General features: G+C 44.1%; 1 protein-coding gene across 1 annotated transcript in view; it reads right to left on the bottom strand.

Moving 5' to 3' along the window:
• Positions 1–415: 415 nt before the first annotated feature.
• LOC8030826 (adhesion G protein-coupled receptor L3-like) overlaps positions 416–10,154 on the bottom strand; it is a 31,347-nt gene continuing 21,608 nt past the window's right edge. The window contains exons 2-4 of the mRNA XM_029976950.2: positions 7,158–7,290; positions 3,477–3,578; positions 416–628 (exon numbers count right to left, since the gene is read on the bottom strand). Coding sequence (XP_029832810.2) covers positions 416–628; positions 3,477–3,578; positions 7,158–7,265 — 423 coding nt within the window. The 5' untranslated portion in view covers positions 7,266–7,290. The remainder of the gene's footprint in view (positions 629–3,476; positions 3,579–7,157; positions 7,291–10,154) is intronic.

Raw genomic sequence — 10,154 nt, 5'->3', positions numbered from 1 at the left:
TCCATATGAAAATGGTGCCAATGTATCACTTTTTGCTCTGTATATATAATATATACCCCTAAAGTGGAAATTTTGGACTATTGCTATCTTTAACAGGATGAGAAGAATCTGAAAAAGGGCTTTCTCAAAATCTTGTTTTAGTTATTTATACAATATTTTGGAGCAAGAGTTTTTACCAGAGTGCAGGAAAAATATGTTTTGGGGCGGAAAACAATAAAGATAGAATAACTTTATATTTGTTTTTCTTCATAAGTGCGAGCAACGTCACCGCTACAAACTCGAGCATGTCTTGGATTACGCTTTATTTTTCTCTCAAAGCGACGAGTTCGCTGTCGTATCCTCTGCTTTGCTTGCACCTATGGTGAAATTCCGCGCGGAAGTTGCCTCAAGGCGTAACATTTGATGAGGAAGCCGGTCAGTCAGTGGACGGCGGCGTGCAATGCGGGTGCCTATGCAGGGCGACGGTGGAGGTGAACTTCCCCGCCATCAGGTCCCAGGAGGCCACATCGGCGGTGTTGAAGGACAGGCTGCCGCGTTTGCCGAAGATGGTCGCTATCACGCGGCTGTCCGATGTCACGGTCGAGGAACTGCCCCGTTCGTCGCCAGCGCTGCTACGCCGCAGACGAATCTGCGAGAGGGGGGGACGGGCACCGATGAGTCGGGGATCCCAATAAAAAGAAGAAAAAAAAAACGCTTGGACGCGAAGCACACAAATCTAGAAGAAACACATCTCCGTTACCCCCAGAAAACGCCTTAACGCCTCCCCGGATGGAGAATTCTGAGTAGTCCCTGACACTAAGTAAGATGTCTGATTGCTAAAGATCGCGTTCCTGCGTGTACGTGACGATTTTTAATATGCCAACAAATCGCCCTTTTTGCCGCCAATCACTTTTTACTTCTTTCACTTTATTTCACACTCATTTTCTTTATTTTACAGCTTGTTCTGGTGGTTTTGATAACAAATAATACAACCCGATGGTATTTACTACACTCACTGACACCACGAGAAAGGCAAGACGTCTTTTTCAGATGCCCGGACCCCGTCACGCGCTCTTCACCTTAGGACTTGTTTTGGCTGCGTGTAAACACTTAACACCCACGTGATGTCGAAGCGCTAATTAAGGTAGAAATCTCGCGCTCCAGGCGGGGCAGCCGAAGGACTTCCCCGTTGTAATTTTGTCCGTCACTCTAGCTATCCCATCGTGGATTCGTGCAATGCATTAAAGCAGACACATTCTTTGAAAAAAAAAATGCAGACATATACTGAAAATCTGCTGGAAAATGATACAGTATCTAGCTTTCGTTTTAGAAGGTTATAAAAATGCCTTCAATTTGTGTTATAAAAATACAACGTGATTGCAAAGTACAAATATTGCGAATATAGTAACTAAACAGATCCGAGTTTGTACATTTCAGTAGGTACATTTCGAGATACCTGATGGTTGTCTCAGCGAACAGCTAGGATCGCTCAAACTTCGCCAATATGTTTGGTATTGGTTCGCAGATATATATGCCAAACTAAGATCTCAAGCTTCTGCGGCCAGAAAGCCGCGGATCGAAGGTATTTAGAGTTAACCAAATTGATAATCGCTGTAAAAAGGAAAGTTCGAAAATGAATATCGCAATTGGCAGTGGAAGAGAGGGTTTCGTGCTAAAATAATTAAACAATAGTTTTCAATGTTAGTAGATTGAATCTGAATTCAGCTGCCGTAATTGAAGTAAAGATAGAATCCTGTGGATCTGCCAGAATGACCGAAGTCGCTTTGGCATGTCTGCTGTAGTGGTGGTGTCTGCTGCGGCTAGGCTCCGGTTCATTTCCTTGATCCACATGGCCACAAAGTATCACTTCCCACCGGTAACTTCGTACCGTTAAGGTATATAATTACGCGGCAATTTGATAATTTTAGACGTTATAACGTTATGCATTTTTGCCCGGTAAGGGTTTTGATTAAATGATTATCAGAAAGCTTGCGGTCGCATTTTTGATAATCTCTAGTGTCAGGACTCAGCCTAGTTACTGAGAGGCAATATTTCGAATGCAAAAGGCAATATAAGATAAGAAATCGATATATCGAAATACAGATACTCAAGAGATACGCCTTTTTTCCCGAATGAAGTTATGTTCTTCAAGGGCATTTAATATTGCAGAATAAAATATACATTAGACTATGTAGAGCAGGTCTATCACATGGCGAAAATACTAACTACATTTAAATGTCAAGCAATGCATACTGATGTTTTTATTTTGCAATAAAAACACAGGAGAGATTCTCTAAACAACATTAGTTATTTATTTGTTGTTGAAACGCCGAATATTTTCCTCTTCCATTCATCTAACATATTGGATAATTCTTTATTATTAACTACAAATTTTGAGCTAAAAAATGAAAAGCGGAATAGCAAAGCTAAATAGCCGACTCCCCTAGATGGCAAGCAATAACGCCAGCACGCCATTCTCAGTGCTTACATTTCTTTTAGCATATACATTTACCTCTTGCTTAAAAATGCTCAAAATCACATTTATTTCAAAGGTGCTAATGCCATACATCTGTATCACAATAACCCCTAGCCCTTCCTAGTAGTACGGGCACGCGAGAGTTAGAATTAAGCTGTTTTAGTGAGAGAGGAGAGACTGCTGTGTTCAAAAGCACTCGTACTTTTTGGGCGACGCTTCTTGATGGTATATATTAGACGAGTAACTTTGTATTGTATACCTGACTTTAAGTACATTCCAGATACATTTCAACAAATACCGTTCATAGCATGCCGCGGTCTACCTGCGACGTGCTCAAAATCCGTGAGAGCCAAAGGTGCCATGGTCCTTGAAGCCTGTGGTCATGTTTAGAGTGCCACAATGTTGCTGGGCTGCAACGAGGTGCATCCAGCAAGCACCATTGAGACCCTCTATTCTCGTTGATGGCGTGGAGCCATCTACGAGAGCTAATATCAAACGGCCGATTCCCAACTACTTTGTAGGCAACGTTTTCAAGACTTTATCAGACTTTGTATCCAGATGCAGCTGAAATATAAAGCTTCATTGTGCCCTGAAGCCTTGGTATGTGAACTTTACTTCCGAGATGGAGATAATGCAGTGAACTCTATAGTAACATAGCTTATGAGCGAAATCTAATGTTAGCAGTGTTTAACAACCCCTAGATGTTGTCAAACTTTGCGAGAAGACTTGCTTCAAATAAATCAGTAAAATGTCCCTTGACGTGATTTCCTGCAACTTCAGAATCCTCTCATTTTTTCATGTTCACAACCAAGAGATCAGTGTAGTTGTGCAAATGCACAGAAATAATAAATTGGACGCACAACATTTCGGCAAACTGAAACAAGGTAGAATTCACTTGTGTACCTGAATAAAATTTGGGGCCATTTTGAAATTCGAAATGACTCCATACGTGTGAAACTTTCATCTTCGTATTGGATGAAGGAATCCTACGGAGAAGCATAAAACATTTTGGTACCAATACCGGCATGCAGCGGTTGAAGAACTGCGTTGATTCGAGCTTCTGGAACATCAGCCTCCTGACGCTGCGGTTCAAGGCGCAGTGGAACACGAAGAAGGCGCAGCCCTGTGGGCAAGAATAGAACAGAACAAAAGATAAACATGCAAGACTTTCTCTTCAGCAGAAAAGTTTGGTGCTCCACGGACACCAATTGGTCGCACATAATTCGTGTCTTTTTCTGCTCAGTCCGGATCATGAAGCAATATATCCCCGGAGGCTACGGAATGAGAAGCCACCTGAACAAAGATGTCTGTCGTAATCGCCGCTAATTATGGCTGTCACATACGTTTGCTTGGGGTAGTGGCACGATTAGGGCTTGACCTGAAAGGTGGCGCACCTATATTTCTACTTTACTTTTTTTCGGTTACTTCCCCTCGCATTTGCGGTTTCCATCTGCGTATGTGCATATAAACTTTATTGTTGCTGTTCACACAAGCTTTCTTTGTACCAAAATGGTTCAAATTCTAATAAAATGTTAAAAAAGATGCGGGGCAAAAGCGTTTTTTTTTGGCCAATTTGCGATTTTTTATTTTGTTTATTGTATTATTGAGTATATCCGAGAGGCTATCACTCAAGACAGCGGCGCTTAATTTCTACGTTTTTCCGACTAATTTTGCGACAGACAACGCTAAAAATGGAAACTTACGCGTTTAGAAATATTGAAGCAAGCACAAGTTTTAACAAAGGCGGTGCGAGAGTAGGTGGACAACACCAGCAGAAGTACGTTTACCGCGGCGTGCTGAGCCGAATCACAGCAATTGCGATTGTCCCTGCGCAGTCGGCTTTCCGTTATGTTGACTTAGATACTTTAAACACGTGCAAGATTACGGCCATCATTGCTGTCCTTCACCTTTCTTTGCGGAGATGCCGAGCCGCTCTTTACGAGCGATCAAAAAGGACATTACTCCGGAGGGCACATTATAATCTAATATGGCAATGAACTGTCCTGCTGTGATAACCATGAAGTGAGGTACGCAGAATAAAAGGAAATGAAAACTTAAGGAAGGCTTGCTGGACCAGCGGGTAGTCTAAATATAGACTATGCCGGGCATTTGTTTCATGCTGCTGCGCGGTTGATGGAGCGAGCTTCCAACACGTTAATTTGACGCACTGGAAAGGCCTCTAATCAGTTGGAAAGAAAGGCTACAATTCTAAGAGTGAACTCCTGCCTACCCCTGATGTCACTTTTTTATTACTACCAGTAGAAACTCACTTCCAAAAATACGGTGAGGACCAAAATTGTAAGTTTGGTGAGTTGGCGAAAAAATTTCGTTTCTTCCAATATTTGTTACTATTTGAGCCATGTTTGTTGGTGTGTGTAGCAAATTATCCAGATAATTCTGGGACTCTTAAGAAGACGCCGGAGTAGCCCTTTAAACGCGTCTATAGGGGTAGGGGTGCCTGGTGCACCAAGCGCTTTGCGGTATTTTAGAGCGCAGCTCTTAGGGGCCCGTTTCCGGCTTGAGCGGCGTCGCCGTCGCCGTCGGCGTCGCCGTCGGCGTAACCGCGCGGTGCATCATGGGAAATGTTCCATAATGCACCGCGCGAGCCCCCCACTGGGGTCACGTGACCTCGTGGGGGGTCACGTGACCCCCCGAGGTCACGTGACCCCCTCCTCGATGTCACGTGACCCCCGCCGATGTCGCGTGACCCCCGATGACGTCATCGTCACTGATGACGTCACCGGCATCCACATCGTCATCATCATCACTCATGACGTCACCGGCATCCACATCGTCATCGTCATCATCACTGATGACGTCACAGGCATCCACATCGTCATCATCATCACTGATGACGTCACCGGCATCCGCATCGTCATCGTCATCATCACTAATGACGTCACCGGCATCCACATCGTCATCGTCATCATCACTGATGACGTCACCGGCATCCACATCGTCATCGTCATCATCACTGATGACGTCACCGGCATCCGCATCGTCATCGTCATCATCACTGATGACGTCACCGGCATCCACATCGCCATCGTCATCATCACTGATGACGTCACCGGCATCCACATCGTCATCATCACTGATGACGTCACCGGCATCCGCATCGTCATCGTCATCATCACTGATGACGTTACCGACATCCGCATTGTCATCGTCATCATCACTGATGACGTCATCAGTGACGTCACTGATGTCGTCACCGGCATCCGCATCGTCATCGTCATCATCACTGATGACGTCATCAGCGACGTCACTGATGACGTCACCGACATTCGCATCGTCATCGTCATCATCACTGGTGAAGTCATCAGTGACGTCACTAATGACGTCATCGGTACCCGCATCGTCATCGTCACTGATGACGTCATCAGTGACGTCAGTGATGACATCATCGGCATTGGGGGTCATGGGACCCCCAAGGTCACGTTAACCCCCCCCCTCTGGTTAGTTTAACCCCCCCCCCCCCCCAGTGCCCTTCCCTCCTCCTCCTCAAGAGCTGCGCTCTAATTCGGCGTTACAGGGAGTTGTAAGCGGCTTTAATTTTTATTTTATTTATTTAGTAATATATTTCATTTGAGTGATCCACGAACAACTTGATGCCACCTTTATGGTGCATTTATCAATGCCTCCTGCGGTCCTTGAAAGTGAATGGTGGCGGACCTCCATCTCGTAGAACGTGTCTCGTGCATTCGCAGAAAAAAATGTTTGTCAACACTAGTTACAAACGCTAAGCGTGTATTTTATAAAGGGGCTTCACAACTCATGGTGACGTCGTGCACATGTTTTGTCTTTCAGGCGGTATTGGCTGACGAGGCTCTTCATAGAGGAAGTACGGATGAGGCACGGGTGCGGAATAAAGTGTGGAAACAAAAATAGCTTGAGAATTCTCCGGATTCAGGCAAGGAGGCGGCGCAGAAACGACAGCTGCTCCACAATACTAGCGAATCACGCACACGCCGAGCTGCTTTGGATGTGACACATGTTACACGTTAGCGTAAATGCACTCGGACAATTTTATTACGATGATTACGGTGATGTTTGTGGAGGAATAAAAAGACGAAGAACCGACATCTACAGTATTGACGTGCTTTCCTCAGTATGTTGATCATCAAACGAGCTGGAGATGATGGTAGATGTTAGTTTAAAACCCCGAGACAAGAGGGAACGAAAGGGACAACACGACTCAGAATTGTTGTGTTTGAAACTTCTGAGTTGTGTCGTCCATTTTGGTCCCCATTGTCTCCGGACTTTAGTCAATCGTTAACTTCCGTACACTCCCTGCTGTCTGGCGCGTCTACTTTCCCTCAAATCTCTTGGAAAGCCAATCACTGCAATTAGCAGAGAGAGTTTGGCGAATGACGAGGCTGAAACTACAAACCTATGCATAGTAAGAGCCCTTGCTATAACCGTAAGCATGACGTAAGCACGTGAAACGCCAGGCTCAGTGCCCCAGCACGTACGGATTTTCTAGCATCAAAATATTTCCTCCTCTGTCATTGGCAGAGCTCCCTCCCTCCGTGGGTTTCTGCGGTTGACTCTCTCAAGTGCTTTGCAGGAAAACAGAATCGCTGGATGCTCCGTGGACACCAGTCGCTGGAGTCCTGTTAGCATCTATTTTCTTCTGTATCTCTCTTTATGCCTTTTACTTCAATGGGCCACTGAATTTCTTAGAGTGTGAGATACATACCTGAAGCGTGTTGAGAACGCAGAAGACGTAAGTCATGACTACAGAGAACCTGCTGTTGTCCAGGAGAAGGAAGCCAGGAATCCAGGTGAGTCCCAGCAGAGGCAGCATAATAACGGTCGTCCGAATCCAGCGTCTACGGGAGCCAAAACATATAAAAACGATAGCAGATTATTCGCGTCGGCACTCCAGTGCGATGTCGCTATAAATACTGCTTTCCTTGTGAACCTTAGAACTTGTCGCCGCGAGATATTTCTGTAAAAAATCCGTTGCCGCGACACCTACGTAACCTAGTGTTTGCACGGTGGGGTCGTTTCCTTCTAATTCTGCTTCTATATCTCCGCGGAAGAAGGAATTATACTGACTTCTCGGTGAAGGGGGCGATTCAATCGGAAAGCTTTGTTGATGAACGTGGTCATATAATGTTTCACGGTGGTGCAAGGCTTCTTTTTCTAAAAGATCAAATAAATATGAATATAAATAAATGATTCACGTTCTGGACGTAGCTCTGAAAAACGTGAATAAATGACCAACGCGTTGTCAAGACCAACGCATGTGGCGGCGTGGAATAAACGTGGCCGAGGGTTTTGCAAGCGAGTAATAAAATAAACTATAAAAACATATTGAGTTTCAATTTTACTATAAGATACACGTTTAGAATGCGCCACAAGCTACTCCATCACTCCTATTACAGCCTGCCAGTGTTCCGCCACGCAATAATATTTTTGTGCCGAGACGCACGTCGCGCTGACGTCTATGGGAATCGGTGCGTACTGCTCACCCACAACATGGACAAGACCGACTGGAGACAGGAAAAAGTACACTTTGATCTGAACAGTCCCAGTCATAGAGTGCTTTCTCTTGGCGTTCCCTGGGCCACGCCAAGGTCTTTGTACTCCACACCCCGTACGTCACATAACTCTCCGTGGCTACTGCATTTCCTGGTTGTTCGCAGAGCCATTTGATGCCAGGGATGGGCAGTGGTCCTGTTTGTTTAGCGCGTTCTTGACTTGTATCTGGCTGTACCTGCATATCGCTTAGCGGATGCTGCATTGTAATCAATATAAAATGTTACGAGATTAACAACCTATATCAGCCGTTAAAAGTACGGCAAGAAATTTAGCTTCACTGACTTGTGATGGAAAGGTTTCAACTACTGTACATGCACTAAAGCTCTCAGTAGGTGATAAAATATAACGGCGGAATCAATAATACGAAGTCATATAACGGTTGATTAGATAATGTAATGGCAATACACATATTCTGCTGGACACTTTAGCAGCATGGACTTATTTAGGCGTGCGCTGCTAACGATGTGTCCTACTGCGAACACACACCATGTACTTTCGTGGACGCCGTTTTGTTTGTGTGCTGGTTTGCCGAGAGCCGTTTTGGCAGGTCCTCTTCCGTCGCTCTTTTCTTTTGATGCCATGCTGTTTTGTCGCGTGCTGTCTTGACGCGGTGCTGTTTCGTCGCTGTGCTGTTTTGACGCGGTGCTGTTCTGACGCGTTCTGTATGACCGTGCTGTTCTGTCGCGTGCTGTTCTGTCGCGTTCCCAACCATTCTGGGCCCTATTCTTCCCTGCTGAAACCCGAGGGTCTCGCGTTTAGATGGCACATGGCACGGAACGACCTGTTTTAGACCGCCATATTCTCTTGATAGATGTGACCCCATGGGTCGCTGGAGTCGCGAATACTCCTTCTCACTTAGACTACGAGCGTAACAAAGTTCACGAAATTGAGCCAAATTGAGTACCGAACCTTCTACCTCTATTACATTCCCGCGTGCTCGTGTCGTACAAACATCGTTCAAGGCAAACAAAGAGAACAACAGGACCGTTGTACGCAACGTTCTTATATTCCGTTCACCCCTAAGCTGAGACTGCACTCGAAGCTAAAAGTGCAAGCAAGTCCGCACTTTTGGCTTTAAAACGTGTCTTCCTAGCGCTAGCGCGCTTTCCGCAAAAGGACTTTTCAAAGCTGCAGTTTGGTGCTCTCGCGGTTGTAGCATTGGATGCAGTCTCAGCTTAAGGATGAACGAAATATATTAAAGTTTGTTCTGACAGTGTCCGAGCGAGCTGAGGTGAAGTAGCTTGGTGCACCCGGGGAAGCAGCGCGTTTAAAAATTCCATCCCTAGCAAAGAAAGTATATAATTCAAATAAATTTTAAATGGCTATAATACACGTAATATTTCTTGTCAGCATTCGAAACGCATGTCAATATACTAAAAGATATTCCGAATGGATTACACACATATGTATATATATATATGTGTGTGTGTGTGTGTGTGTGTGTGTGTGTGTGTGTGTGTGTGTGTGTGTGTGTGTCAAGATATATTATAAGTGCATTAAAATGTCTTTTAAAAGTATATTTCAATTTAGGTTTACAAGTTTAGTTCAAATGCATTTATAATTTACTAATATAACTAAACATTTCAGTTTTTCTTATTTTATATTCTTATGTATTTCGCGCACGTTCTACACATATTTAATTTTGTATTTACAAAGCTTGCTTTGCAATATATCTCAAATGTAGTTAGTAACATCATATTTATGAATCTTGAATGTATTTGAGGAGTGCTTGGATTATACATTTAACACACATATTGTCAACGAGTTTTCTTAGATATACTCTTAATAGTAGGGGAAAATTGTTGACTGTATTTTAGTAGGCGTTTACTTTTTATATGTATGCATGTTGATATATACAGGCTGTTTCACGAAAGGTGGACAAATTCGATATTGCGAAAACTACGCATCACACCAAAAGAAGGCGTGTGTCGTTTTGGTCCTAGGCCAAGGACCTATGTAGGAAAATTAATAAAGTTCGGAATAATTAGGTTGTTAATTATTTTTGCGTAATTAACTTTTTGATTATTGCGTTTAAGGGCATGGTTTCAATTAGAAACTTGCTGGGTATAATCGAAAAAACACTAAATAAAAAAATTGCAGGACGATAGATGGTACGCGCGGCATTTTACTGCTTTTAGAAAAACTGCAC

Source organism: Ixodes scapularis, unplaced genomic scaffold, assembly GCF_016920785.2.
Source record: "Ixodes scapularis isolate PalLabHiFi unplaced genomic scaffold, ASM1692078v2 PGA_scaffold5__190_contigs__length_132052651, whole genome shotgun sequence".
NCBI classification, from domain to species: Eukaryota; Metazoa; Arthropoda; class Arachnida; order Ixodida; family Ixodidae; genus Ixodes; species Ixodes scapularis.
Note: the sequence above shows the minus strand (reverse complement) of the source record. Positions and strands in the feature narration are given on the sequence as shown.